Below are 26,853 nucleotides of genomic sequence, written 5' to 3'. Positions count from 1 at the left end.
CTAGTGCTCGTTTCAAATGACAGACTTCCTCGTCGGCCGGAATAGCTCAGTTGGGAGAGCGTTAGACTGAAGATCTAAAGGCCCCCGGTTCAATCCCGGGTTCCGGCACAGAGTGCAGGACTCTGGCGGCTGACCACACTTTTTGGAAGTCAGTTTTATGAATATGTTTACCCCAAATCAAAAGTCAAAAGTCACCAATCTCACAGAGTATCTGCAAAATATTTCAGAACAGAATATGCATTAGCTAACTTCATTTCGGAAGAGATGCCTTATGTTTCCCTGACATTTTTTTATTTGCCATGCCAACCAATTTCCATTTATGTCATCATAGATTCGCACATATCTCGCCCTCGCCTAGCCTAGTGCTCGTTTCAAATGACAGTCTTCCTCGTCGGCCGGAATAGCTCAGTTGGGAGAGCGTTAGACTGAAGATCTAAAGGCCCCCGGTTCAATCCCGGGTTCCGGCACAGAGTGCAGGACTCTGGCGGCTGACCACACTTTTTGGAAGTCAGTTTTATGAATATGTTTACCCCAAATCAAAAGTCAAAAGTCACCAAGCTCACAGAGTATCTGCAAAATATTTCAGAACAGAATATGCATTAGCTAACTTCATTTCGGAAGAGATGCCTTATGTTTCCCTGACATTTTTTTATTTGCCATGCCAACCAATTTCCATTTATGTCATCATAGATTCGCACATATCTCGCCCTCGCCTAGCCTAGTGCTCGTTTCAAATGACAGTCTTCCTCGTCGGCCGGAATAGCTCAGTTGGGAGAGCGTTAGACTGAAGATCTAAAGGCCCCCGGTTCAATCCCGGGTTCCGGCACAGAGTGCAGGACTCTGGCGGCTGACCACACTTTTTGGAAGTCAGTTTTATGAATATGTTTACCCCAAATCAAAAGTCAAAAGTCACCAATCTCACAGAGTATCTGCAAAATATTTCAGAACAGAATATGCATTAGCTAACTTCATTTCGGAAGAGATGCCTTATGTTTCCCTGACATTTTTTTATTTGCCATGCCAACCAATTTCCATTTATGTCATCATAGATTCGCACATATCTCGCCCTCGCCTAGCCTAGTGCTCGTTTCAAATGACAGTCTTCCTCGTCGGCCGGAATAGCTCAGTTGGGAGAGCGTTAGACTGAAGATCTAAAGGCCCCCGGTTCAATCCCGGGTTCCGGCACAGAGTGCAGGACTCTGGCGGCTGACCACACTTTTTGGAAGTCAGTTTTATGAATATGTTTACCCCAAATCAAAAGTCAAAAGTCACCAATCTCACAGAGTATCTGCAAAATATTTCAGAACAGAATATGCATTAGCTAACTTCATTTCGGAAGAGATGCCTTATGTTTCCCTGACATTTTTTTATTTGCCATGCCAACCAATTTCCATTTATGTCATCATAGATTCGCACATATCTCGCCCTCGCCTAGCCTAGTGCTCGTTTCAAATGACAGACTTCCTCGTCGGCCGGAATAGCTCAGTTGGGAGAGCGTTAGACTGAAGATCTAAAGGCCCCCGGTTCAATCCCGGGTTCCGGCACAGAGTGCAGGACTCTGGCGGCTGACCACACTTTTTGGAAGTCAGTTTTATGAATATGTTTACCCCAAATCAAAAGTCAAAAGTCACCAATCTCACAGAGTATCTGCAAAATATTTCAGAACAGAATATGCATTAGCTAACTTCATTTCGGAAGAGATGCCTTATGTTTCCCTGACATTTTTTTATTTGCCATGCCAACCAATTTCCATTTATGTCATCATAGATTCGCACATATCTCGCCCTCGCCTAGCCTAGTGCTCGTTTCAAATGACAGTCTTCCTCGTCGGCCGGAATAGCTCAGTTGGGAGAGCGTTAGACTGAAGATCTAAAGGCCCCCGGTTCAATCCCGGGTTCCGGCACAGAGTGCAGGACTCTGGCGGCTGACCACACTTTTTGGAAGTCAGTTTTATGAATATGTTTACCCCAAATCAAAAGTCAAAAGTCACCAAGCTCACAGAGTATCTGCAAAATATTTCAGAACAGAATATGCATTAGCTAACTTCATTTCGGAAGAGATGCCTTATGTTTCCCTGACATTTTTTTATTTGCCATGCCAACCAATTTCCATTTATGTCATCATAGATTCGCACATATCTCGCCCTCGCCTAGCCTAGTGCTCGTTTCAAATGACAGTCTTCCTCGTCGGCCGGAATAGCTCAGTTGGGAGAGCGTTAGACTGAAGATCTAAAGGCCCCCGGTTCAATCCCGGGTTCCGGCACAGAGTGCAGGACTCTGGCGGCTGACCACACTTTTTGGAAGTCAGTTTTATGAATATGTTTACCCCAAATCAAAAGTCAAAAGTCACCAATCTCACAGAGTATCTGCAAAATATTTCAGAACAGAATATGCATTAGCTAACTTCATTTCGGAAGAGATGCCTTATGTTTCCCTGACATTTTTTTATTTGCCATGCCAACCAATTTCCATTTATGTCATCATAGATTCGCACATATCTCGCCCTCGCCTAGCCTAGTGCTCGTTTCAAATGACAGTCTTCCTCGTCGGCCGGAATAGCTCAGTTGGGAGAGCGTTAGACTGAAGATCTAAAGGCCCCCGGTTCAATCCCGGGTTCCGGCACAGAGTGCAGGACTCTGGCGGCTGACCACACTTTTTGGAAGTCAGTTTTATGAATATGTTTACCCCAAATCAAAAGTCAAAAGTCACCAATCTCACAGAGTATCTGCAAAATATTTCAGAACAGAATATGCATTAGCTAACTTCATTTCGGAAGAGATGCCTTATGTTTCCCTGACATTTTTTTATTTGCCATGCCAACCAATTTCCATTTATGTCATCATAGATTCGCACATATCTCGCCCTCGCCTAGCCTAGTGCTCGTTTCAAATGACAGTCTTCCTCGTCGGCCGGAATAGCTCAGTTGGGAGAGCGTTAGACTGAAGATCTAAAGGCCCCCGGTTCAATCCCGGGTTCCGGCACAGAGTGCAGGACTCTGGCGGCTGACCACACTTTTTGGAAGTCAGTTTTATGAATATGTTTACCCCAAATCAAAAGTCAAAAGTCACCAATCTCACAGAGTATCTGCAAAATATTTCAGAACAGAATATGCATTAGCTAACTTCATTTCGGAAGAGATGCCTTATGTTTCCCTGACATTTTTTTATTTGCCATGCCAACCAATTTCCATTTATGTCATCATAGATTCGCACATATCTCGCCCTCGCCTAGCCTAGTGCTCGTTTCAAATGACAGACTTCCTCGTCGGCCGGAATAGCTCAGTTGGGAGAGCGTTAGACTGAAGATCTAAAGGCCCCCGGTTCAATCCCGGGTTCCGGCACAGAGTGCAGGACTCTGGCGGCTGACCACACTTTTTGGAAGTCAGTTTTATGAATATGTTTACCCCAAATCAAAAGTCAAAAGTCACCAATCTCACAGAGTATCTGCAAAATATTTCAGAACAGAATATGCATTAGCTAACTTCATTTCGGAAGAGATGCCTTATGTTTCCCTGACATTTTTTTATTTGCCATGCCAACCAATTTCCATTTATGTCATCATAGATTCGCACATATCTCGCCCTCGCCTAGCCTAGTGCTCGTTTCAAATGACAGACTTCCTCGTCGGCCGGAATAGCTCAGTTGGGAGAGCGTTAGACTGAAGATCTAAAGGCCCCCGGTTCAATCCCGGGTTCCGGCACAGAGTGCAGGACTCTGGCGGCTGACCACACTTTTTGGAAGTCAGTTTTATGAATATGTTTACCCCAAATCAAAAGTCAAAAGTCACCAATCTCACAGAGTATCTGCAAAATATTTCAGAACAGAATATGCATTAGCTAACTTCATTTCGGAAGAGATGCCTTATGTTTCCCTGACATTTTTTTATTTGCCATGCCAACCAATTTCCATTTATGTCATCATAGATTCGCACATATCTCGCCCTCGCCTAGCCTAGTGCTCGTTTCAAATGACAGTCTTCCTCGTCGGCCGGAATAGCTCAGTTGGGAGAGCGTTAGACTGAAGATCTAAAGGCCCCCGGTTCAATCCCGGGTTCCGGCACAGAGTGCAGGACTCTGGCGGCTGACCACACTTTTTGGAAGTCAGTTTTATGAATATGTTTACCCCAAATCAAAAGTCAAAAGTCACCAATCTCACAGAGTATCTGCAAAATATTTCAGAACAGAATATGCATTAGCTAACTTCATTTCGGAAGAGATGCCTTATGTTTCCCTGACATTTTTTTATTTGCCATGCCAACCAATTTCCATTTATGTCATCATAGATTCGCACATATCTCGCCCTCGCCTAGCCTAGTGCTCGTTTCAAATGACAGTCTTCCTCGTCGGCCGGAATAGCTCAGTTGGGAGAGCGTTAGACTGAAGATCTAAAGGCCCCCGGTTCAATCCCGGGTTCCGGCACAGAGTGCAGGACTCTGGCGGCTGACCACACTTTTTGGAAGTCAGTTTTATGAATATGTTTACCCCAAATCAAAAGTCAAAAGTCACCAATCTCACAGAGTATCTGCAAAATATTTCAGAACAGAATATGCATTAGCTAACTTCATTTCGGAAGAGATGCCTTATGTTTCCCTGACATTTTTTTATTTGCCATGCCAACCAATTTCCATTTATGTCATCATAGATTCGCACATATCTCGCCCTCGCCTAGCCTAGTGCTCGTTTCAAATGACAGACTTCCTCGTCGGCCGGAATAGCTCAGTTGGGAGAGCGTTAGACTGAAGATCTAAAGGCCCCCGGTTCAATCCCGGGTTCCGGCACAGAGTGCAGGACTCTGGCGGCTGACCACACTTTTTGGAAGTCAGTTTTATGAATATGTTTACCCCAAATCAAAAGTCAAAAGTCACCAATCTCACAGAGTATCTGCAAAATATTTCAGAACAGAATATGCATTAGCTAACTTCATTTCGGAAGAGATGCCTTATGTTTCCCTGACATTTTTTTATTTGCCATGCCAACCAATTTCCATTTATGTCATCATAGATTCGCACATATCTCGCCCTCGCCTAGCCTAGTGCTCGTTTCAAATGACAGACTTCCTCGTCGGCCGGAATAGCTCAGTTGGGAGAGCGTTAGACTGAAGATCTAAAGGCCCCCGGTTCAATCCCGGGTTCCGGCACAGAGTGCAGGACTCTGGCGGCTGACCACACTTTTTGGAAGTCAGTTTTATGAATATGTTTACCCCAAATCAAAAGTCAAAAGTCACCAATCTCACAGAGTATCTGCAAAATATTTCAGAACAGAATATGCATTAGCTAACTTCATTTCGGAAGAGATGCCTTATGTTTCCCTGACATTTTTTTATTTGCCATGCCAACCAATTTCCATTTATGTCATCATAGATTCGCACATATCTCGCCCTCGCCTAGCCTAGTGCTCGTTTCAAATGACAGTCTTCCTCGTCGGCCGGAATAGCTCAGTTGGGAGAGCGTTAGACTGAAGATCTAAAGGCCCCCGGTTCAATCCCGGGTTCCGGCACAGAGTGCAGGACTCTGGCGGCTGACCACACTTTTTGGAAGTCAGTTTTATGAATATGTTTACCCCAAATCAAAAGTCAAAAGTCACCAATCTCACAGAGTATCTGCAAAATATTTCAGAACAGAATATGCATTAGCTAACTTCATTTCGGAAGAGATGCCTTATGTTTCCCTGACATTTTTTTATTTGCCATGCCAACCAATTTCCATTTATGTCATCATAGATTCGCACATATCTCGCCCTCGCCTAGCCTAGTGCTCGTTTCAAATGACAGTCTTCCTCGTCGGCCGGAATAGCTCAGTTGGGAGAGCGTTAGACTGAAGATCTAAAGGCCCCCGGTTCAATCCCGGGTTCCGGCACAGAGTGCAGGACTCTGGCGGCTGACCACACTTTTTGGAAGTCAGTTTTATGAATATGTTTACCCCAAATCAAAAGTCAAAAGTCACCAATCTCACAGAGTATCTGCAAAATATTTCAGAACAGAATATGCATTAGCTAACTTCATTTCGGAAGAGATGCCTTATGTTTCCCTGACATTTTTTTATTTGCCATGCCAACCAATTTCCATTTATGTCATCATAGATTCGCACATATCTCGCCCTCGCCTAGCCTAGTGCTCGTTTCAAATGACAGTCTTCCTCGTCGGCCGGAATAGCTCAGTTGGGAGAGCGTTAGACTGAAGATCTAAAGGCCCCCGGTTCAATCCCGGGTTCCGGCACAGAGTGCAGGACTCTGGCGGCTGACCACACTTTTTGGAAGTCAGTTTTATGAATATGTTTACCCCAAATCAAAAGTCAAAAGTCACCAATCTCACAGAGTATCTGCAAAATATTTCAGAACAGAATATGCATTAGCTAACTTCATTTCGGAAGAGATGCCTTATGTTTCCCTGACATTTTTTTATTTGCCATGCCAACCAATTTCCATTTATGTCATCATAGATTCGCACATATCTCGCCCTCGCCTAGCCTCGTGCTCGTTTCAAATGACAGTCTTCCTCGTCGGCCGGAATAGCTCAGTTGGGAGAGCGTTAGACTGAAGATCTAAAGGCCCCCGGTTCAATCCCGGGTTCCGGCACAGAGTGCAGGACTCTGGCGGCTGACCACACTTTTTGGAAGTCAGTTTTATGAATATGTTTACCCCAAATCAAAAGTCAAAAGTCACCAATCTCACAGAGTATCTGCAAAATATTTCAGAACAGAATATGCATTAGCTAACTTCATTTCGGAAGAGATGCCTTATGTTTCCCTGACATTTTTTTATTTGCCATGCCAACCAATTTCCATTTATGTCATCATAGATTCGCACATATCTCGCCCTCGCCTAGCCTAGTGCTCGTTTCAAATGACAGTCTTCCTCGCCGGCCGGAATAGCTCAGTTGGGAGAGCGTTAGACTGAAGATCTAAAGGCCCCCGGTTCAATCCCGGGTTCCGGCACAGAGTGCAGGACTCTGGCGGCTGACCACACTTTTTGGAAGTCAGTTTTATGAATATGTTTACCCCAAATCAAAAGTCAAAAGTCACCAATCTCACAGAGTATCTGCAAAATATTTCAGAACAGAATATGCATTAGCTAACTTCATTTCGGAAGAGATGCCTTATGTTTCCCTGACATTTTTTTATTTGCCATGCCAACCAATTTCCATTTATGTCATCATAGATTCGCACATATCTCGCCCTCGCCTAGCCTAGTGCTCGTTTCAAATGACAGTCTTCCTCGTCGGCCGGAATAGCTCAGTTGGGAGAGCGTTAGACTGAAGATCTAAAGGCCCCCGGTTCAATCCCGGGTTCCGGCACAGAGTGCAGGACTCTGGCGGCTGACCACACTTTTTGGAAGTCAGTTTTATGAATATGTTTACCCCAAATCAAAAGTCAATAGTCACCAATCTCACAGAGTATCTGCAAAATATTTCAGAACAGAATATGCATTAGCTAACTTCATTTCGGAAGAGATGCCTTATGTTTCCCTGACATTTTTTTATTTGCCATGCCAACCAATTTCCATTTATGTCATCAAAGATTCGCACATATCTCGCCCTCGCCTAGCCTAGTGCTCGTTTCAAATGACAGTCTTCCTCGTCGGCCGGAATAGCTCAGTTGGGAGAGCGTTAGACTGAAGATCTAAAGGCCCCCGGTTCAATCCCGGGTTCCGGCACAGAGTGCAGGACTCTGGCGGCTGACCACACTTTTTGGAAGTCAGTTTTATGAATATGTTTACCCCAAATCAAAAGTCAAAAGTCACCAATCTCACAGAGTATCTGCAAAATATTTCAGAACAGAATATGCATTAGCTAACTTCATTTCGGAAGAGATGCCTTATGTTTCCCTGACATTTTTTTATTTGCCATGCCAACCAATTTCCATTTATGTCATCATAGATTCGCACATATCTCGCCCTCGCCTAGCCTAGTGCTCGTTTCAAATGACAGTCTTCCTCGTCGGCCGGAATAGCTCAGTTGGGAGAGCGTTAGACTGAAGATCTAAAGGCCCCCGGTTCAATCCCGGGTTCCGGCACAGAGTGCAGGACTCTGGCGGCTGACCACACTTTTTGGAAGTCAGTTTTATGAATATGTTTACCCCAAATCAAAAGTCAAAAGTCACCAATCTCACAGAGTATCTGCAAAATATTTCAGAACAGAATATGCATTAGCTAACTTCATTTCGGAAGAGATGCCTTATGTTTCCCTGACATTTTTTTATTTGCCATGCCAACCAATTTCCATTTATGTCATCATAGATTCGCACATATCTCGCCCTCGCCTAGCCTAGTGCTCGTTTCAAATGACAGTCTTCCTCGTCGGCCGGAATAGCTCAGTTGGGAGAGCGTTAGACTGAAGATCTAAAGGCCCCCGGTTCAATCCCGGGTTCCGGCACAGAGTGCAGGACTCTGGCGGCTGACCACACTTTTTGGAAGTCAGTTTTATGAATATGTTTACCCCAAATCAAAAGTCAAAAGTCACCAATCTCACAGAGTATCTGCAAAATATTTCAGAACAGAATATGCATTAGCTAACTTCATTTCGGAAGAGATGCCTTATGTTTCCCTGACATTTTTTTATTTGCCATGCCAACCAATTTCCATTTATGTCATCATAGATTCGCACATATCTCGCCCTCGCCTAGCCTAGTGCTCGTTTCAAATGACAGTCTTCCTCGTCGGCCGGAATAGCTCAGTTGGGAGAGCGTTAGACTGAAGATCTAAAGGCCCCCGGTTCAATCCCGGGTTCCGGCACAGAGTGCAGGACTCTGGCGGCTGACCACACTTTTTGGAAGTCAGTTTTATGAATATGTTTACCCCAAATCAAAAGTCAAAAGTCACCAATCTCACAGAGTATCTGCAAAATATTTCAGAACAGAATATGCATTAGCTAACTTCATTTCGGAAGAGATGCCTTATGTTTCCCTGACATTTTTTTATTTGCCATGCCAACCAATTTCCATTTATGTCATCATAGATTGGTTACCTCCCTTGCTTCGGAGGTGTGTGGACGTGCTGACTATCGAGCAACACAGATTCTCAGATTAAATCGTTCACAAGTTCAGTAGAATACCAGATTTACGCTAACAAGGTAGGCAACACTTTGATATGTAGTTGTGTGAGGACCTTAAACATTTGCATGCACGTTTGTGCATGCTATTGACATTGTTTGTCTCTGAATCTCCCACGCTCGCTGGGTTCAAAATGGCGGACACCAAACAGAAAAGAAAATATCTGAAAGATTGCACGATTGAAGTGAATGTTGGTAACAACAAAGTGATTAGTGCTAGTGTATTATCTTGTGCGCTATTGGAATATGTGTCCGATGTATGGGCGTGCGTCCTAAAAGGTACAGAATGCTATGATGTCACTGTCCCAGACAGTAACGAGGCAAGGATTCTTGCAGAAACTGATGACTTGAAAATAGGAGGTACACTGGTTAACTTCAGGTTACTTCATAGTGAAAGCGTCGTAGTGTCATTCCTACACCTTCCACCCTACATTGATGATGAGGAAATTGTAAACATGTTGATCAAAAGGGGTATCACTTTGAAAAGTGATATTAAACACAGGACCCTGAAAGGCACCAGCATTTTTGATGGTACCAGGTATGTGCGCGTCGCTTTCCCCCCCGAGTGTACATCCTTGCCATACTCCATGGGCTTCAACACATTAGATGGTTATCGATACTTTCGTGTGATTCATAATAATCAAGAACGGTTGTGTTTTAAATGCAACTCGGGAGACCATATGGTTAAAGAATGCCCAAATACCAAATGCTTTAAGTGCAACGGACATGGCCACATTGCCAAAAACTGCAACGAAGGAAGAACACTTAAACGTAGTTGTGAACTGTGCTCTCTACCTATTGGTAGCTGCAGCTGTTTCCTAGACGAGGAGGACAACTGTCAGTACAGCATGTCAGAGGAGTCTGAGCTAGAAAAGGAACTTGCCCCAGAAAGGTCATGGGATGAAGAACCTTTGGATAACGATGATACATCTGTTGAGGACTTTGAAACTGAAGAAAAGAAAAGAAACAAAGATGGAACAATAGAGGGAAAAGGAGAAGAAAATGAAGAGGAAAAACTTGATGAAGCCTCTGAAATTCCTTGTACAAACCGTGTTGGAGATGACATGGAGAGTGATGATAAGACAATGAGACAGTCGTTGCCTCAAGATGGACATGAAAATATAACACCTTCTAAATGGAACAAATCTTCGAAGAAAAGAGGAAGAAGAAATAAACTACAACCCAAGATCACAGACTGTGTAATTCAGAACAATGACTTAAAAAATAAATTGAGAGAAAGTAAAAAAGATGAACAAAAGAAGAAGAAAGAAGAAAAGGTTAACGATCGACGAGAAATATCTGGCGTGTCTGAGAATGGTGTATAAACTAACAATGTGTTTGTACATACATTTCATATTTATATTTGCAATGGTCACAACATGGTCATGGAATGTGAATGGACTCCGTGATGTCACTAAAATACAAAATGTATTCTCTATACTAACGAATTCCCACGTCAATATTGCCTTTTTGCAGGAGACCTTTTGGTCTGATGAATTCATTGAAAAATATAAATATTTATGGCCAGGAACAATTTTATACTCTAATGCTGGTAATAATAGAAAAGGCGTTGCTCTTTTGATCTCTCCTGACTTTGAACAAAAGGTGGCCATGCTTGAAAAAGACAATGATGGAAGACTACTAAAGGCGTCTCTATCTCTTGAAGATAAAACAGTGATTTTATTAAATGTGTATGCCCCAAACGATCCTAGAGAGAGAATACCTTTTTTCAATAATTTAATGAAATGGGTTAATCATGAGCATTTAATTTGCGCTGGAGATTTTAATGAAATTCTTGATCCTTCACTTGATAAAGGTCCCAATAACACAACGTTTAACATCCAAAGTAGTAATGTGTTAAACACCTTTCTTCACAAAAACAACCTAATCGATATATGGAGGTACAAGAACTATGACAAAAAAGAGTTTTCTCGAATACAGTCTGTATTAGGAGTTATTAAACAATCTCGGATTGATTTGATATTTGTTTCAAGAAACCTTATTTCAAATATTATCAACTGTTACATTAGATATTCCTCTGTGAGTGATCACAATATTGTTGTATCAAGGTTAGACTTTTCTCCTATAGAAAGGGGTCCTGGTGTATGGATTTTTAATAATCAGCTTCTTGACGATTGCGCATTTTATCAAAAGATCACTGAAATAATAGAAGAGGCAAAAGGGTGCCCTTTACTTAAAACTGAACCATTGATATGGTGGGATAACTTGAAATATCAGTTCAAAAAGTTTTCCAGGTACTATGCATCTAAAAAAAGCAATCATGAAAAAGCTGATTATTTTAAAATTCAAAATAAGCTTAGAAAAGAATATCATAAGATATCCTCCATTCCTGGCTATGTATCTTCTGTTTTACAATCAATAGAAAATGAGCTGGGGACATACGAGATTAACAAATGCAAAGGAGCTATTCTCAGGTCAAAGGCAAAGTGGACTCTCGATTCCGACAGAAATACCTCATACTTTTTAAATCTAGAAAAAACAAAACAGCAAGCATACTCTATCAAAGAATTATTTAGAGGAGATGGTACAATAGCCAACAACACAGAGGATATCTTGGATACTGCTCAACAATTTTACTCCTCTTTATTCACTGCTGAACACTGTAATGTAGAAAAACAACAGGACATAGTTAATAATATCAAGGACAAGCTTTCCGAAGATGAGAGGAATTCATGCGAAGTACATATTTCTCAGAGTGAGCTTACCGTGGCACTCAAAGGTATGCAGAAAAATAAATCACCAGGCCCAGATGGTCTAACAGTTGAGTTTTATTTGAAGTTTTGGAACATTTTATGCCCCTTCTTCATACAAGTTGTTGATTGTGTACACAAAGAAAACAGTCTTTCACGTACCATGAAAAAGAGTATAATTAATTTATTTTATAAAAAGAAAGGTGACAAGAGAGACATTAAATGTTACAGGCCTATTTCATTGATAAATGTAGATTGTAAACTAATATCCAGAGTGTTGTCATTAAGATTACGAACTGTCATGTCCTCAATTGTCTCCCCTGAACAATCTTGCTGTGTACCAGGAAGAGACATAGCTAACAACCTTCACTCCCTAAGAGATGTTATAGACATTGTAAATAATCGTGATGATGATGATTCATATCTCATCAAAATAGATCAAGAGAAAGCTTTTGACAGGGTCTCACATCAATACTTATTTCAAATTCTCAGAAAATTTAACTTTGGAGATTTCTTCATTTCATGGATTAAAATTCTCTATACTGATATACATAGTTCTGTTAAATGCAATGGCCATTTGACGCCTTATTTTCCTTTAACTCGTGGTGTTCGTCAAGGAGATCCAATGAGCTCCATGCTGTACGTTTTGGTGTCAGAGCCACTTAATCTCCTAGTTAAGAACAATCCTGAAATCCACGGAATAAGTATCAACAATGACATTTATTCTTTGATATATCAACATGCTGATGACACTTCAATCACTGTTTCAGATGTCAACTCCGTCGAAGAAACATTCAGCACAGTTAACTCATACTGTGAAGGAACGGGAGCAAAAATCAACATCGAAAAATCAGAAGTTTTGTTGTTGGGTAAAAATAACCTTCGTGACTGTTCAATCAACGTCCCGGTTAAAATAAAAAAAAGGTTGTGTTGAAATATTAGGCATTTATTTCGGCAAGGATAAAGCAATGTGTGAAACGTTGAATTGGAGAAAGAAAATGGACAAAATTCAAACATTGTTTTATTCATGGTTACCTAGACAACTTACTCTACAGGGTAGAGTAATTGTAATAAATATCCTCATGAGTTCCCGCTTATGGTATGCGTTTACTGTACTACCAATCCCACAATGGGTGGAGCATGGATTTACTCATATGTTTAGTAAATTCTCGTGGCACAATAAAACTGCCAAAATAACATCAGATACCTGTATTGGTGTTTGTTTAGATGGTGGTCTGAATATACCAAAGTTGTGTTTTAAAAAATATGCACTGAGACTTAAGTTGCTGAGGGCTTTTGCTAATTCCCAGCTTAACTGTATTTGGAAACAAACAATGGTATATTTTATGTCACATCTTCTGAAAATGAACTTGGGAATTCATGTTTTAGCTCTTGAACATAATAAGGGTGATTTACAAGACATAAGCCCATTTTATGCTGAGCTATTATCTGCATGGAATGAAATTACTGGAGGGAAAAGACCCTTGCTTCAAAATGTAGATGATATCATGAATCAACCACTTTTCAAAAATCCATTAATTACTTTCAATGGAAAAACATTAATGTTTCAATCGTTTATTTCAAGTGGAATTATTTGTATTAAACATATTTGTTTTGAAGTTATTCCAAAATCCATGTCCTCACAAATTATTGTAGATATTGTACATGATACTTTACCTGAAATGGACATAAGCACTATACAACAATGCTATGCAATCATTTTATACGCGCTTCCATCAGAATGGAAAAATATCATTTTGTCTGACGTTGGCAAAAACCTTCCCTCTGGAGACATCTTCTGCACGATTGATGGACAGGACATGTCAGTTGCAGTTTTTACAGCTAAATATTGCTACGAAATGTTCAGACAAAAACACTTCAAAAAGCCAGTTGCTATTTATTTTTGGAATAATATTGCTTTGGACATTAATTGGAAAGATATGTGGCTGAATGTGTGGCAGAAAGATAAATCTATACAGTTGGATTTTAAAATTGCTCACAATATTATCTTTACATATGATAAACTGTGCAAAATTGGATCGTCAAACACTGATGTTTGTCCTGTGTGTCAAAATGAAACAGAGGACATTTTTACATTTGCTTATCTTCTGCCAAGAGTTATCTTCCTTGCAGTCTCTATTAATTGACATGTTGACAGATGTTTGTCAAGATTCAGGGTTGAGTCTTGGACAATTACACCTCTGGTTACTGTTTGGATTCCTGCCAGAAAAGAAGTTGTCATGTAAACATTCATGAACATTGTATTGTTAATATATCGCCTTGCTGTATTTAAAAGAAGAGTTATTATGAGTCAGGAAACAATCTCATTTCACATGAAAGCTTTTTTCAAATCTTTATTCAAAGATATATAATGAGCAATACATTTATCACATTAGATGGAAATGAGATTGTTCTCAAACCTCCTCTAGAATAGAAACATGTAACGTGTAAAGAGCATGCTCAATCTGCATTCCTCTTTTTGTATCTTAAAATATGTGTTTAGATAATCAAATGTAAAAAAACTATTTCTCATATTTTTTGTCAGTAGATATGGAATGTTATCCACTGCCATCCTACTTCTGTGATAACCTTTTTATTTTTGTGGTGGCAGTGTCAGCACTGTCTGCGTCTGTAATAAGTTCCCGTGAATAAATTTTATCAAGAAAAAAAAGAGCGTTAGACTGAAGATCTAAAGGCCCCCGGTTCAATCCCGGATTCCGGCACAGAGTGCAGGACTCTGGCGGTTGACCACACTTTTTGGAAGTCAGTTTTATGAATATGTTTACCCCAAATCAAAAGGAAAAGTCACCAATCTCACAGAGCATCTGCAAAATATTTCAGATCAGAATATGCATTAGCTAACTTCATTTCGGAAGAGATGCCTTGACTTTTCCTCCCTGGTGCATTAATTGTTCGTCAATACAATGGTAGTGTTTGTTCAGTGCTTCGTAACCGTCTATATTTACGTCAATATTGTCGTTGGAAAACAATGTTTTCATCACCAGTTTGTGCTTTGTAAATTCCATCAACGTTAAATGCGTGCACTCATTCGTTGCAACACAATAACGTTTTTAACGATGATTAATTAGAAAGGTGTATTACAATTTGTAAAAGTTGAATAATATACTTAGTAGTGCTTAAATTGTTTGTGGTTAAAGCTTTTGTTCACGCGGAAGCCCAGGTTCGATTCCCAACATGGGTACAATATGGGGAGTCCATTTCTGGTGTAAAACCATATTCATTCAAGGGGACGATAGGACAGGATATAACGATAATGAAGACATTTAGGTAATATTGAAAACAATAATGATTACTTTATGTATAAATTGTTAATGCAAGAGATTAAACCAGCCTAAATCTTCTGCCGAAACAGTTTCCACTTGGCGTATAGGGCAAATAGCTGTCGAAATTATATGAGTTTACTTCTGAAAATCAGTGATGACACCAGGTGTTCTCGAAAAGGGTAAGCGTGCCCTGCCCCACCGATAGCACCCATTCATAAACTTTGCATAAAAATGTAAGTAGCTATTGCCTGACGCGGCACAGCAGTACTCCTGCCATGCGACGTCAGCCTTTAAACAAACCAGACAATCAAGTGATGGATGGACCAGAAAATCCAGTGACACGAGAGTACCATTACGGATATTGTTAAAACTACTAAAAATGGTATGTGTGTTTATGTATGTTGAAAAACTGAGGACATAGCTGATCGCATTAGGTTATTATTTATACTCTTACCCCTTTAAGGGCAGTGATACTCCCATACCCCTTTAATAACTGCCTTTAATAACTGCCTACATCGGATTGTTCTAGCTCCATGTTGCGTCTGTGTTGTGGTCCAGATATTACCACTTGCGAATAGTTTAATTACCATGTTACACACAATATCGCCATAGCTTTCTTATCAGGCCGAACGCTAGTCACTTTACTCAAGGTGATATGTAGATATCAGCCAACCTTACCCAGACACGTGACAGACGGATGATAACAGTTGAAGATATTGTAGTATTCATGATCCCAATTCGGACATTTCAGACATACGAGACTTGGGTGTGCCCTACTTCTAGAAGTCGGCATTGGATTCTGTAATTGAAAACAAGGTAATTAACTCCACTTTCTCAATACGTATGGGCATGAGAGAATTACTGACGTTCATGATGACCTTGAACACGTTGCTCTCTATGAGTGTGGCCGTAAATTTTGACGCAACGAATAATTAGATACCTGTCAGGTCAACCGTTTGCACACGAACGTCTGACACATTTTTAATCAAGATATTGGTTTCATTTCCTCATCAGTGCTTGCACAGCATTTTAATTCCAACAAAACTATGTCTTGTGCTGTGTGTCTTTGGCCCATGGGAACTCAACCATCCACTGCCAATGTGTCGTTATACGCTTGCTGTTGTATTCAGCATTACCTTCGTTAATTGGTTGATGTATTGGATTAACATTCACGCATCTTCTGATAATTGTGATACCATGGTGCTTATTCCGGATAATTTGTCCTTCTTTTCCTGACAATGAGCACTAATCCCTAGCCAATCATTTAATAGATACGGTTCGTGTCATTGTCTTTATCGTTTCAACTGCAATGATAACATCGTGATAATAAAGGTTTTATTGTTATCACTAATTGGAAGTGATTGATAAACACATGCTCATGATATATGGGCGGAATCGTACAATCGACTCTGTTTTTAGCAGAGGTGTCTTAGGAATATGGAAAGGATTTTGTCGCTTTTATTGATATTGTAAAGCACAGTGTCCCGTTTACGGAATTGTACATTCATTCTGTAAACAAAGTACAAGTTTATGAATTCGATATACATCAACTTTACATTTTTTTGCTAAAGGACTTCCTCTATCAGTTTAGTAGTTACCAAACAATTCAGATATTGACAATAGATACAATATATCTTATTACCAACATCTATTTAGCGTATTCATTCGCCTGAACATGTCATGTAAATGTGTTAGAGCAAGCAATATGCACCGCGTCTTGCATAATTTAACAGTTACATAGTGGTAACACACAATGAAAGGTCATCCTATTTTGGAAGGGTGAAAGTAAATAAGGATAAGCGCAAAACTTTATCTAAACAAGAGTTTCTCTTCTTACACACTTCGAAACATTGCCAGTCCGCACTCCCAAGAACCGTATACAGTAGACTACGGTTATAACGAACTCAAATGGGCTACTAACTTTAGTGCGTTATAACCGTAGTTCGTTATAATCATATGTACCGTATGTATCTAGCAAATTAGGTTCGTCATATCCGTCAGTTCGTTATAAGCGTGTTCGTTATAACCGTAGTTTACTGTATATTGAAATGTGTTGAACGAGTGCGCTTTCTGTCACAGTTTCTTTCACGTCGTGTTAACTGCATAGCTTATCTGGTGGAATGTTTCGTTTCTGTTTGTTTAACTATCGTAAGTATGTCAGAGATTGGGGTCAGGAGAGCCCTGTAGATAACGCGTTTTGCTGTAGGCGGATGAAAACGCCTGTATTGGGCCTTACCGCTTCAGTATCATAGGAAAAGCTTCGTGATAGTTTTTTCTATTTCTCCCCAAACTATTTTGTTTCATGCAAATTATTATCACATTTAATAAATAGCACGTGGCTGTGATTACTAGCAACATTAGCTATACATTCTGCAGGTTCCCCAACGGGGAATACAAAGGAAAATAGGTGTCTAGTACCCAATGCTTTTATCATTTTTTTTAATTATGTTTATTCAGCAAGGTTACGTAGTTCCGGGTTAGTATTATTGGTCCCACCTAGTTCCGGGTTAGAATTATTGGTCCCACATAGTTCCAGGTTAGAATTATTGGTCCCACCTAGTTCCAGGTTAGTATTATTGGTCCCACCTAGTTCCAGGTTAGAATTATTGGTCCCAGCTAGTTCCAGGTTAGTATTATTGGTCCAACCTAGTTCCGGGTTAGAATTATTGGTCCGACCTAGTTCCGGGTTAGAATTATTGGTCCGACCTATTTCCAGGTTAGTATTATTGGTCCCACTTAGTTCCGGGTTAGTATTAATGGTCCCACCTAGTTACGGGTTAGAATTATTGGTCCCACCTAGTTCCGGGTTAGAATTATAGGTCCCACCTAGTTCCAGGTTAGAATTTACGTTCCACCTAGTTCCAGGTTAAAATTATACGTTCCACCTAGTTCCAGGTTAGAATTATACGTTCCACCTAGTTCCAGGTTATTATTATTGGTCCCACCTAGTTCCGGGTTAGTATTATTGGTCCCACCTAGTTCCGGGTTAGAATTATAGGTCCCACCTAGTTCCAGGTTAGTATTATTGGTCCCACCTAGTTCCGGGTTAGAATTATTGGTCAGACCTAGTTCCAGGTTAGAATTAATGGTACCACTTAGTTCCGGGTTAGTATTATTGGTCCCACCTAGTTCCGGGTTAGAATTATAGGTCCCACCTAGTTCCAGGTAAGAATTATAGGTCCCACCTAGTTCCAGGTTAGAATTATACGTTCCACCTAGTTCCAGGTTAGAATTATACGTTCCACCTAGTTCCAGGTTATTATTATTGGTCCCACCTAGTTCCGGGTTAGTATTATTGGTCCCACCTAGTTCCGGGTTAGAATTATAGGTCCCACCTAGTTCCAGGTTAGTATTATTGGTCCCACCTAGTTCCGGGTTAGAATTATTGGTCAGACCTAGTTCCAGGTTAGAATTAATGGTACCACTTAGTTCCGGGTTAGTATTATTGGTCCCACCTAGTTCCGGGTTAGAATTATAGGTCCCACCTAGTTCCAGGTAAGAATTATAGGTCCCACCTAATTCCAGGTTAGAATTATACGTTCCACCTAGTTCCAGGTTAGAATTATACGTTCCACCTAGTTCCAGGTTATTATTATTGGTCCCACCTAGTTCCGGGTTAGTATTATTGGTCCCACCTAGTTCCGGGTTAGAATTATAGGTCCCAAATAGTTCCGGGTTAGAATTATAGGTCCCACCTAGTTCCAGTTTAAAATTATACGTTCCGCCTAGTTCCAGGTTAGACTTATAGGTCCCACCTAGTTCCAGGTTAGAATTATTGGTCCCACCTAGTTCCAGGTTAGAATTATACGTTCCACCTAGTTCCAGGTTATTATTATTGGTCCCACCTAGTTCCGGGTTAGTATTATTGGTCCCACCTAGTTCCGGGTTAGAATTATAGGTCCCACCTAGTTCCAGGTTAGTATTATTGGTCCCACCTAGTTCCGGGTTAGAATTATTGGTCAGACCTAGTTCCAGGTTAGAATTAATGGTAACACTTAGTTCCGGGTTAGTATTATTGGTCCCACCTAGTTCCGGGTTAGAATTATAGGTCCCACCTAGTTCCAGGTAAGAATTATAGGTCCCCCCTAGTTCCAGGTTAGAATTATACGTTCCACCTAGTTCCAGGTTAGAATTATACGTTCCACCTAGTTCCAGGTTATTATTATTGGTCCCACCTAGTTCCGGGTTAGTATTATTGGTCCCACCTAGTTCCGGGTTAGAATTATAGGTCCCAAATAGTTCCGGGTTAGAATTATAGGTCCCACCTAGTTCCAGTTTAAAATTATACGTTCCGCCTAGTTCCAGGTTAGACTTATAGGTCCCACCTAGTTCCAGGTGAGAATTATATGTTCCACCTAGTTCCAGGTTAGAATTATACGTTCCACCTAGTTCCAGGTTATTATAAGTGGTCCCACCTAGTTCCGGGTTAGTATTATTGGTCCCACCTAGTTCCGGGTTATAATTTACGTTCCACCTAGTTCCAGGTTAGAATTATTGGTCCGACCTAGTTCCAGGTTAGAATTTACGTTCCACCTAGTTCCAGGTTAGTATTATTGGTCCGACCTAGTTCCGGGTTAGAATTATTGGTCCGACCTAGTTCCAGGTTAGAATTATTGGTCCCACTTAGTTCCTGGTTAGTATTATTGGTCCCACCTAGTTCCGGGTTAGAATTATAGGTCCCACCTAGTTCCAGGTTAGAATTATAGATCCCACCTAGTCCCGGGTTAGTATTATTGGTCCCACTAATTGCGGGTTAGAATTTACGTTCCACCTAGTTCCAGGTTAGAATTGTAGTTACCATGGTTTTCTTATGATAATTAAGCTGTTCGCTTGTCACGCCAAAGACCCGGGTTCGATTCCCCAAATGGATACAATGTGTGCAGCCCATTTCTGATGTCCCCAGCCGTGATATTGCTGGAATATTACGAAAAGCTGCGGAAACCAATACTCACCCAACGTATTAATTGACACGCATTGACCCGCATAGACACACGTAAGGAATCTCTTGTGAAAGGAAGCTAATGCATATTCTTATCTTCAATAAAGTACTGATCATATCTGAAACCTTCGGTGTTTCAGGTCACAATGTCTGAGATCTCCCTAGTAACGGACATGAAGGATGTTCTCACATCCTGTCCTGTCTGCTCAAAGCCGTTTGACGAAAGCTACCGTGTTCCCCGTCGAATGCCGTGTTGTGTTGAAGCCGTGTGCGAACCATGCCTGGCGCCGCTCTACTCCAACGGGCGTCTCACGTGCCCACTGTGCCACCGACAGCACAGCGGCTACAAAGGCGTCCAGACCCTCCCCGTGGAACAACTCATCTTGAAAATGCTATCCCAGATGAACGTCAATAAAAGTCATCACCTACCATGTACCTACTGCCCCTTGAACAACACAGCAATAGCTAAGTGTGGCCACTGCAGCGTTCTTCTTTGCCAGGCCTGCTTGAGAACCCACTCGAAGAACAAATTACTGAAGGACCACAGTGTCATCATGTTTGAGGACATCAGGGACCACCGGATGAACGGACCTGGAAGCCTGTCTCGGACCCTGAGTGTCCAGTCTATGAACCTCCTGAGTCAGCTGAAGGAGAAGGACGAGAGTCTGCGGAGTCGGATGGAGGAGCTTCAGGAGTTGCAGAAGAACATTGCCCTGTCAAGGAGGAGGGCGAAGGAGGACATCAATATGTACTTTGATAACCTGGCCACAGAGATGCAGCAGAGGAAGAGCTTGTTGATCTCACAGGTGGAGGAACGGGCTGATGAGGAAGAGACCATTCTTACACGAGTCATCGAGTCAAGAAATGGTCTGCAGGGGAGGATCAAGAAAGTCACCAAGAACAGCAGAAGTCGGAAGGTTAGTATCTGTGGCGGTTCAATAGGAATTTTCGATTCATTGTATTTGTTTATGGATGCTAGAGGTGGAGAGAGGTTCAGTATACAATCAATAGTTTCGTCCTTTGGCGTCTCACACTTACAGCTATGATGCCTGCTTCAGTTAGATCTTGCGTTTCGTTGCTTTGCGTTTACAAATGAGAGATAATGCTGGAAGATAGCTGAAAACATCTTACACACACCAAACATTACATGATAGGGCTTGATGCTATGGGGTCCTCTGCAGCTTCATGCGCAGTGTATGTTTTGCCCTGACAGAAGATGAAGTACATACGATGTTAAAATCAGTATTTTACGAAGTTGAATGTCATTAATCAGTATGTTTTTTGCACCAAGCTGTCTACACAGTATCTGAAATGATTAGTGGGTTGCGATGCTGCAAGTGCTTAGAAAAAAAAGAAGCTATTATTCCGCTGTCACCAGGACCTGGCTAAGTATCCGGAAGATGTTTGAAACGAAGGGTGTCAATATTGCATGTTCTATCGTAGTAATTTGAGAAACATTTGTTAAAAAACAGAGCCTTTCCTCCTCTGACATATGGGACCTTCTCGCCGAGTATCCAGAAGATGTGGAGTTTACCCGGAAAGGTGTCAGCTTCGTCACCTTAAACGCTGAGCACATATCGTCCCTCATCAAGACTACAGGGCTAGTCCGGACTGTCACCTTCCTCCCAGCAGACAAGCCCGAAGGTGTACCTGATGCTGTCATGTACAACAACATCCACGTAGAGGCTGCGGATGGGTATGATGGTGAGGACTCATGTATACTGTAAATCGTGAAATTAACGCGAGCGTGAATTAAATGCGAAAAATGCGAGTGATCTTTGGTGTGTGATTGGATTAAGGTCAGGTTGGATTAAGGTGAGGATTCTCCTGTATACCTGACAGAAGTCACTTTCTTTACATATAGATCCACTGATTCTTGAAGGGGGGGGGGGGGGGGGGGGTCGCATTCATATTGAGTCGCATTTTTGGCTAGGGGTCAGTGGTCGCATTCTTTTGGAGACGCATTAGTTTCACGATTTACAGTATATCCTTGTTTGCAGTTTCAGCAATATCTGTGGTAGCAGTAATTGATGAAGAGTGTGTGGTCTGGTTGGAATTCACTTTGAACACTCAGTACTTCATTTATAATGAGTGGTTAACTTTTTTTACATTTAACGTCGCATCGGCATTATTTCAGCCACATTGCGACCATATGGTGACCCAGTTCTGGTGTATCAGCTTGATGTGTGAGGGATGTCTGGGCTGATGCAGGTCTTTGAAGTTTGTTCTCGGTGCGGTACTCATGTTCAGGTACGGTGCTGACGTATCTAGAAACATTAACAGGGCGATATTGGTATTTGAATCCTGGCACGCCCAAGGGGCATTACTCCACAGTGATTCTTTTATCCAGAGTAAGTAGAACCGGACTTGTATTAAAACTGTATCTGGTAGTGGAAGAGTGAAGCAATGATCTCAGTCATGGGGTGAGGCAGTGGTGGAATGATGCAGTCATAGAAGTGATAGAGGTAGAGTGAAGCAATGATCTCAGTCATGGGGTGTGGCGGTGGTGGAATGATGCAGTCATAGAAGTGATAGAGGTAGAGTGAAGCAATGATCTCAGTCATGGGGTGTGGCAGTGGTGGAATGATGCAGTCATAGAAGTGATAGAGGTAGAGTGAAGCAATGATCTCATCATGGGGTGAGGCAGTGGTGGAATGATGCAGTCATAGAAGTGATAGAGGTAGAGTGAAGCAATGATCTCAGTCATGGGGTGAGGCGGTGGTGGAATGATGCAGTCATAGAAGTGATAGAGGTAGAGTGAAGCAATGATCTCAGTCATGGGGTGAGGCGGTGGTGGAATGATGCAGTCATAGAAGTGATAGAGGTAGAGTGAAGCAATGATCTCAGTCATTGGGTGAGGCAGTGGTGGAATGATGCAGTCATAGAAGTGATAGAGGTAGAGTGAAGCAATGATCTCAGTCATTGGGTGAGGCAGTGGTGGAATGATGCAGTCATAGAAGTGATAGAGGTAGAGTGAAGCAATGATCTCAGTCATGGGATGTGGCAGTGGTGGAATGATGCAGTCATAGAAGTGATAGAGGTAGAGTGAAGCAATGATCTCAGTCATGGGGTGAGGCAGTGGTGGAATGATGCAGTCATAGAAGTGATAGAGGTAGAGTGAAGCAATGATCTCAGTCATTCGGTGAGGCAGTGGTGGAATGATGCAGTCATAGAAGTGATAGAGGTAGAGTGAAGCAATGATCTCAGTCATGGGGTTTGGCAGTGGTGGAATGATGCAGTCATAGAAGTGATAGAGGTACTGTGAAGCAATGATCTCAGTCATGGGGTTTGGCGGTGGTGGAATGATGCAGTCATAGAAGTGATAGAGGTAGAGTGAAGCAATGATCTCAGTCATGGGGTTTGGCGGTGGTGGAATGATGCAGTCATAGAAATGATAGAGGTAGAGTGAAGCAATGATAGTAATCATAGTGGGTCATCGACGTGGCCATTTGTTTGTTTGGTGTTCAGCGCCGCTCTAAGCAATATTTCAGCTATGGGAGAGCGTTCTGTAAATAATCGGGTCAGGTCCCGAAAATCTAGTGATCGTTATTTAGCAAAGATGCACGCCGTGGATGACACGTAAATGTCTGAACAAATACCCATACGGTCGCCTCTTGCTAACATCACAGGTTGCTGTGGACCTGTTCTAACACGGAATCCCCAAGGGGGCAAGGCGAGCGAACGCCTTAACCACGTTCCTAGCGTCACCGATCGTACTAGAATATTGCTGTATAGGAAAGTATATTGGTTATAGTAGTAAAAAGCAATATAAAAAATATGTCATTGAAAATGAAAAGTGAAAGAATAATTGTTATTGCAAGGATGTTCCCGGTCCAATATGTGGTGATGTTCTGAATGACATAGCATCAGCAGCATAGTCGGAAATAATACAATATGCAATTATATATATATTGCAGATCAGTTTCCCCAAAGTTAACATTATCCTTCCACTTTCGACAGGGAACGATGGAGATACCGGGGTTGTCTGCCACGCCACCATGAGGAATGAACAGACATGTAAGTCGCCATCTTGGCCAGATGTTGTTTAATTCTGCACTCAGCAATATTCCAGGACGGAGGTCTGTAAATAATGGCGTCTGGATCAGACAATCCAGTTATTGACATCATGAGCATCGACCTACGATTTTGGGATACGAAGACCTGCATAAACCAAGTCAGCGAACCTGACTACCCAATCCCGTCAGTCGTCTCTTGAAGCCACTGCCAAAAGCAGTCCAGCTATATCACGGCAGCCTGTGTATACTCGAGTCTGGACCAGACAAAATATTGTTTGGCATTGCTTGCAACGTCCAACGTTCTCAAGTCAACACGTAATCAACCATGTTAAAGAATCCGAATCTCTCCGCCACCCACACACTGACCCCCACCCTTACCCCCATCACCCACACACTCCTATCACCCCTACATACCCCATAAGTATGAGACGTCCACACTGACCTTTATCTTTTTTAAGTAGGACTTCTGTGTTGTTAAAGCGACTCTATTGACTACAGGTTTCCTGACTTAATGCGCGAGTCCACAAGTCCACAATGTATGTGACCGTCTCATTGATAAGTTATGATGATCATCAATATAATTCTTATCTCTCTTGTAGCTCTTTATTTAGATAGAATTAGGTGTGTTTTCTGTGTATGTAGCTTCCGTATTTCCTTTGTCCAGGTTCCCTTGGAGACAAGATTGTCGTCTTGGAGACGGAACGTTCCCCTCAAACAGTCAGTTGTGAGTATTATTAGCAAAGACTGAACATGCTAAAAATATTATTCCTCAAATAAAGGCTTGGTTCTATTTCATTTGAATCACCGTGGAGATTTCTGTTCATATTCACATTCACTCTTTACAACACGAGAAGGCTTACTCTGATATCGGACACAATAAATTCATTATTGATTGTGTGAGTGAGTGAGTGAGTGAGTGAGTGAGTGAGTGAGTGAGTGAGTGAGTGAGTGAGTCTTTTAGAACATAATGTAAGTTATAACACGGCTTGATGTAGGAGGAAAGTCCGAAGTCATGAATGTCTTAGACCATTATCAACATTATGGTGTTGACACAATAAGAGACATAATCATGGATTTGAACCCACGATCATATGTTTTTGCTAACCCTGCACAGCGCGTTCCGCCTCATTAAACGAGTGGGCCACCCGTGCCCCAATTTCATTGCTGAATAAAATGGGTTTTAATTAAATCATGTAAGTGAAAGTTGAACATTCTGCCAATGCACCTACCAGTTGGACGTTATATTTTAGGCCCTTACCTAGAGTGGGACACCAGCACTGCCAGCAAGACAGTAACGACCTCCGGAACAGTGATCACCAACGCCAGACCCGAACACCCCCTAACGAACAGCGGGTGTCGAGTTCAAGCAGAGAGGCATGTCATGGCATCCAGACCCCTCCTGCTGGGAAATGACCAACGTGTTATGTTCCAGATGAAGCTGAGCTACACGTTGAAGATGCTGCTGCAGGAGAACAAGATGTTGTTTGAAGCATCCCTCACCGAAACCCCCATCGAATCTGCCTGGAGCCAGCCAAATGGTCTCAGCATCAACGTGGCCTCTTGCGCCGACCACCAGCAGCAGCTGTGTCTCAGGGTCGTCTATGACAACAAGCTTCTTGAAGACATGCCCATTGCTCAGAACGAGGTTGGTGTGTCACGTGGTCTGCATTTATGTTTTCTGCTGAACACAGTCAAAAACGAAATCCACGTAATCGACGTTGAGGATGACAAAGTGATCAGCACCGTAACTGACGTGGACATGGACAGGCCTCTGTGGTTGATGTCGATGCTGTCGTGGCCGTCATGGGCCAACATGGCGGTAGCTATGATATCGGGGACAAGAGTCGACGTCACAAAAGACATGTATAAGTTACTCACGTCCCTGAGTAATGAATGAATCACGAAGCCGTTCCACAACACTGCCATGTTGCGAGCAAGTTACACGGTTCACGGTCACCTTCTGCCACATCTTCACTCCAGATATGTGACGTTTTCAGTGTTGATCAAAAACCGTCATCTATTAGTTCTATGATACGAAACCTTCTCAAATGGTTGCCATTGTATAATACACGCTCGGTACCACTAAGTCAGAATGTCTATTCAACCAAGCAGCTTTTTGACCACGCAATTCATTTATTAGGACACCCAGTGGACAATTTTCTTATTTTATACATGAACCTAAAACCGTTTCAATTAATTTTGGGAACACATACATTCCATCGTCCTCTTGATCTCCGTTTGCGATCTGGTTCAAACTGGATGAAATCCTTTGCGACAGGATCATAGCGATCGAGGTTTTAAAATAAACGTGAGAAAACCCTTTCCTTGTTCATATGAAAACCCATGCTTGCCGTTAAAGGCGACTGTGCTTGTCGTAAAAGGCGTCTAACGGGATCGGGTGGTCAGGCTCGCTGACTTGGTTGATGCATGTCATTGATCCCAATTGCGTGGGTCGTTGCTCATGATATTGATCACTGGATTGTCTGGTCCAGACTCGATTATTTACAGACCGCCGTCACATAGCTAGAATATTGCTGAGTGCAGCTTTAAACAACAAAACAACCAACAACCAACCAACCTTTGGACAAACGGGGTGTGTTACCTTCATACATAGTGTTATCATATATCAGCAGCAAAGCAATGAGTAAACAGTAGGTGCAGCTTAAAATCAGAGGTGGCACGTGTTCGTAATGATCCATAATGTCTATATCATGAACTACCCTTACAATAAATTACCCGAAAACACACGAAAATAAGACATTTTCATGAACGAAACAACGATTTGCTCATTGAAAATCGGCATTCTTGAATTACGTTTAAAAAGATTACATGATGAATCTATATTATAATAATATATATTATA

The 26,853-nt window shown here is 41.8% G+C and overlaps 1 protein-coding gene and 25 non-coding genes across 26 annotated transcripts; all 26 read left to right on the top strand.

Annotated features, from left to right (window-relative positions):
* Nucleotides 1-35: 35 nt before the first annotated feature.
* Trnaf-gaa lies at nucleotides 36-108 on the top strand. Its single transcript has one exon. It is a non-coding gene; the product is annotated as a tRNA-Phe (tRNA).
* Nucleotides 109-394: 286 nt separating this feature from the next.
* Trnaf-gaa lies at nucleotides 395-467 on the top strand. Its single transcript has one exon. It is a non-coding gene; the product is annotated as a tRNA-Phe (tRNA).
* Nucleotides 468-753: 286 nt separating this feature from the next.
* Nucleotides 754-826, top strand: Trnaf-gaa. Its single transcript has one exon. It is a non-coding gene; the product is annotated as a tRNA-Phe (tRNA).
* A 286-nt stretch (nucleotides 827-1,112) lies between these two features.
* Trnaf-gaa lies at nucleotides 1,113-1,185 on the top strand. Its single transcript has one exon. It is a non-coding gene; the product is annotated as a tRNA-Phe (tRNA).
* A 286-nt stretch (nucleotides 1,186-1,471) lies between these two features.
* Trnaf-gaa lies at nucleotides 1,472-1,544 on the top strand. The gene has a single exon. It is a non-coding gene; the product is annotated as a tRNA-Phe (tRNA).
* Nucleotides 1,545-1,830: 286 nt separating this feature from the next.
* Nucleotides 1,831-1,903, top strand: Trnaf-gaa. The gene has a single exon. It is a non-coding gene; the product is annotated as a tRNA-Phe (tRNA).
* Nucleotides 1,904-2,189: 286 nt separating this feature from the next.
* Trnaf-gaa lies at nucleotides 2,190-2,262 on the top strand. Its single transcript has one exon. It is a non-coding gene; the product is annotated as a tRNA-Phe (tRNA).
* Nucleotides 2,263-2,548: 286 nt separating this feature from the next.
* Trnaf-gaa lies at nucleotides 2,549-2,621 on the top strand. Its single transcript has one exon. It is a non-coding gene; the product is annotated as a tRNA-Phe (tRNA).
* A 286-nt stretch (nucleotides 2,622-2,907) lies between these two features.
* Trnaf-gaa lies at nucleotides 2,908-2,980 on the top strand. The gene has a single exon. It is a non-coding gene; the product is annotated as a tRNA-Phe (tRNA).
* Nucleotides 2,981-3,266: 286 nt separating this feature from the next.
* Nucleotides 3,267-3,339, top strand: Trnaf-gaa. The gene has a single exon. It is a non-coding gene; the product is annotated as a tRNA-Phe (tRNA).
* Nucleotides 3,340-3,625: 286 nt separating this feature from the next.
* Trnaf-gaa lies at nucleotides 3,626-3,698 on the top strand. Its single transcript has one exon. It is a non-coding gene; the product is annotated as a tRNA-Phe (tRNA).
* A 286-nt stretch (nucleotides 3,699-3,984) lies between these two features.
* Nucleotides 3,985-4,057, top strand: Trnaf-gaa. The gene has a single exon. It is a non-coding gene; the product is annotated as a tRNA-Phe (tRNA).
* A 286-nt stretch (nucleotides 4,058-4,343) lies between these two features.
* On the top strand, nucleotides 4,344-4,416 carry Trnaf-gaa. Its single transcript has one exon. It is a non-coding gene; the product is annotated as a tRNA-Phe (tRNA).
* A 286-nt stretch (nucleotides 4,417-4,702) lies between these two features.
* Trnaf-gaa lies at nucleotides 4,703-4,775 on the top strand. Its single transcript has one exon. It is a non-coding gene; the product is annotated as a tRNA-Phe (tRNA).
* Nucleotides 4,776-5,061: 286 nt separating this feature from the next.
* Trnaf-gaa lies at nucleotides 5,062-5,134 on the top strand. The gene has a single exon. It is a non-coding gene; the product is annotated as a tRNA-Phe (tRNA).
* Nucleotides 5,135-5,420: 286 nt separating this feature from the next.
* Trnaf-gaa lies at nucleotides 5,421-5,493 on the top strand. The gene has a single exon. It is a non-coding gene; the product is annotated as a tRNA-Phe (tRNA).
* A 286-nt stretch (nucleotides 5,494-5,779) lies between these two features.
* Nucleotides 5,780-5,852, top strand: Trnaf-gaa. Its single transcript has one exon. It is a non-coding gene; the product is annotated as a tRNA-Phe (tRNA).
* A 286-nt stretch (nucleotides 5,853-6,138) lies between these two features.
* Trnaf-gaa lies at nucleotides 6,139-6,211 on the top strand. Its single transcript has one exon. It is a non-coding gene; the product is annotated as a tRNA-Phe (tRNA).
* A 286-nt stretch (nucleotides 6,212-6,497) lies between these two features.
* Nucleotides 6,498-6,570, top strand: Trnaf-gaa. The gene has a single exon. It is a non-coding gene; the product is annotated as a tRNA-Phe (tRNA).
* A 286-nt stretch (nucleotides 6,571-6,856) lies between these two features.
* Trnaf-gaa lies at nucleotides 6,857-6,929 on the top strand. The gene has a single exon. It is a non-coding gene; the product is annotated as a tRNA-Phe (tRNA).
* Nucleotides 6,930-7,215: 286 nt separating this feature from the next.
* Trnaf-gaa lies at nucleotides 7,216-7,288 on the top strand. The gene has a single exon. It is a non-coding gene; the product is annotated as a tRNA-Phe (tRNA).
* Nucleotides 7,289-7,574: 286 nt separating this feature from the next.
* On the top strand, nucleotides 7,575-7,647 carry Trnaf-gaa. Its single transcript has one exon. It is a non-coding gene; the product is annotated as a tRNA-Phe (tRNA).
* A 286-nt stretch (nucleotides 7,648-7,933) lies between these two features.
* Trnaf-gaa lies at nucleotides 7,934-8,006 on the top strand. Its single transcript has one exon. It is a non-coding gene; the product is annotated as a tRNA-Phe (tRNA).
* A 286-nt stretch (nucleotides 8,007-8,292) lies between these two features.
* On the top strand, nucleotides 8,293-8,365 carry Trnaf-gaa. The gene has a single exon. It is a non-coding gene; the product is annotated as a tRNA-Phe (tRNA).
* Nucleotides 8,366-8,651: 286 nt separating this feature from the next.
* Nucleotides 8,652-8,724, top strand: Trnaf-gaa. Its single transcript has one exon. It is a non-coding gene; the product is annotated as a tRNA-Phe (tRNA).
* A 6,974-nt stretch (nucleotides 8,725-15,698) lies between these two features.
* On the top strand, nucleotides 15,699-26,448 carry LOC124121315. Its single transcript, XM_046484308.2, has 6 exons — nucleotides 15,699-15,851; nucleotides 20,115-20,891; nucleotides 21,447-21,678; nucleotides 23,935-23,991; nucleotides 24,655-24,714; nucleotides 25,241-26,448. The coding sequence occupies exons 2-6, from the start codon at nucleotides 20,121-20,123 to the stop codon at nucleotides 25,885-25,887; spliced, it is 1,767 nt and encodes a 588-aa protein (XP_046340264.2). The 5' UTR covers nucleotides 15,699-15,851; nucleotides 20,115-20,120; the 3' UTR covers nucleotides 25,888-26,448.
* The last annotated feature ends 405 nt before the right edge of the window (nucleotides 26,449-26,853 follow it).

The sequence above is a fragment of the Haliotis rufescens genome, unplaced genomic scaffold (assembly GCF_023055435.1).
Source record: "Haliotis rufescens isolate VD_foot unplaced genomic scaffold, xgHalRufe1.0.p SCAF_21, whole genome shotgun sequence".
NCBI classification, from domain to species: domain Eukaryota; kingdom Metazoa; phylum Mollusca; class Gastropoda; order Lepetellida; family Haliotidae; genus Haliotis; species Haliotis rufescens.
The sequence above is the reverse complement of the archived record's forward strand: the minus strand, read 5'-3'. Positions and strand labels throughout refer to the sequence as shown.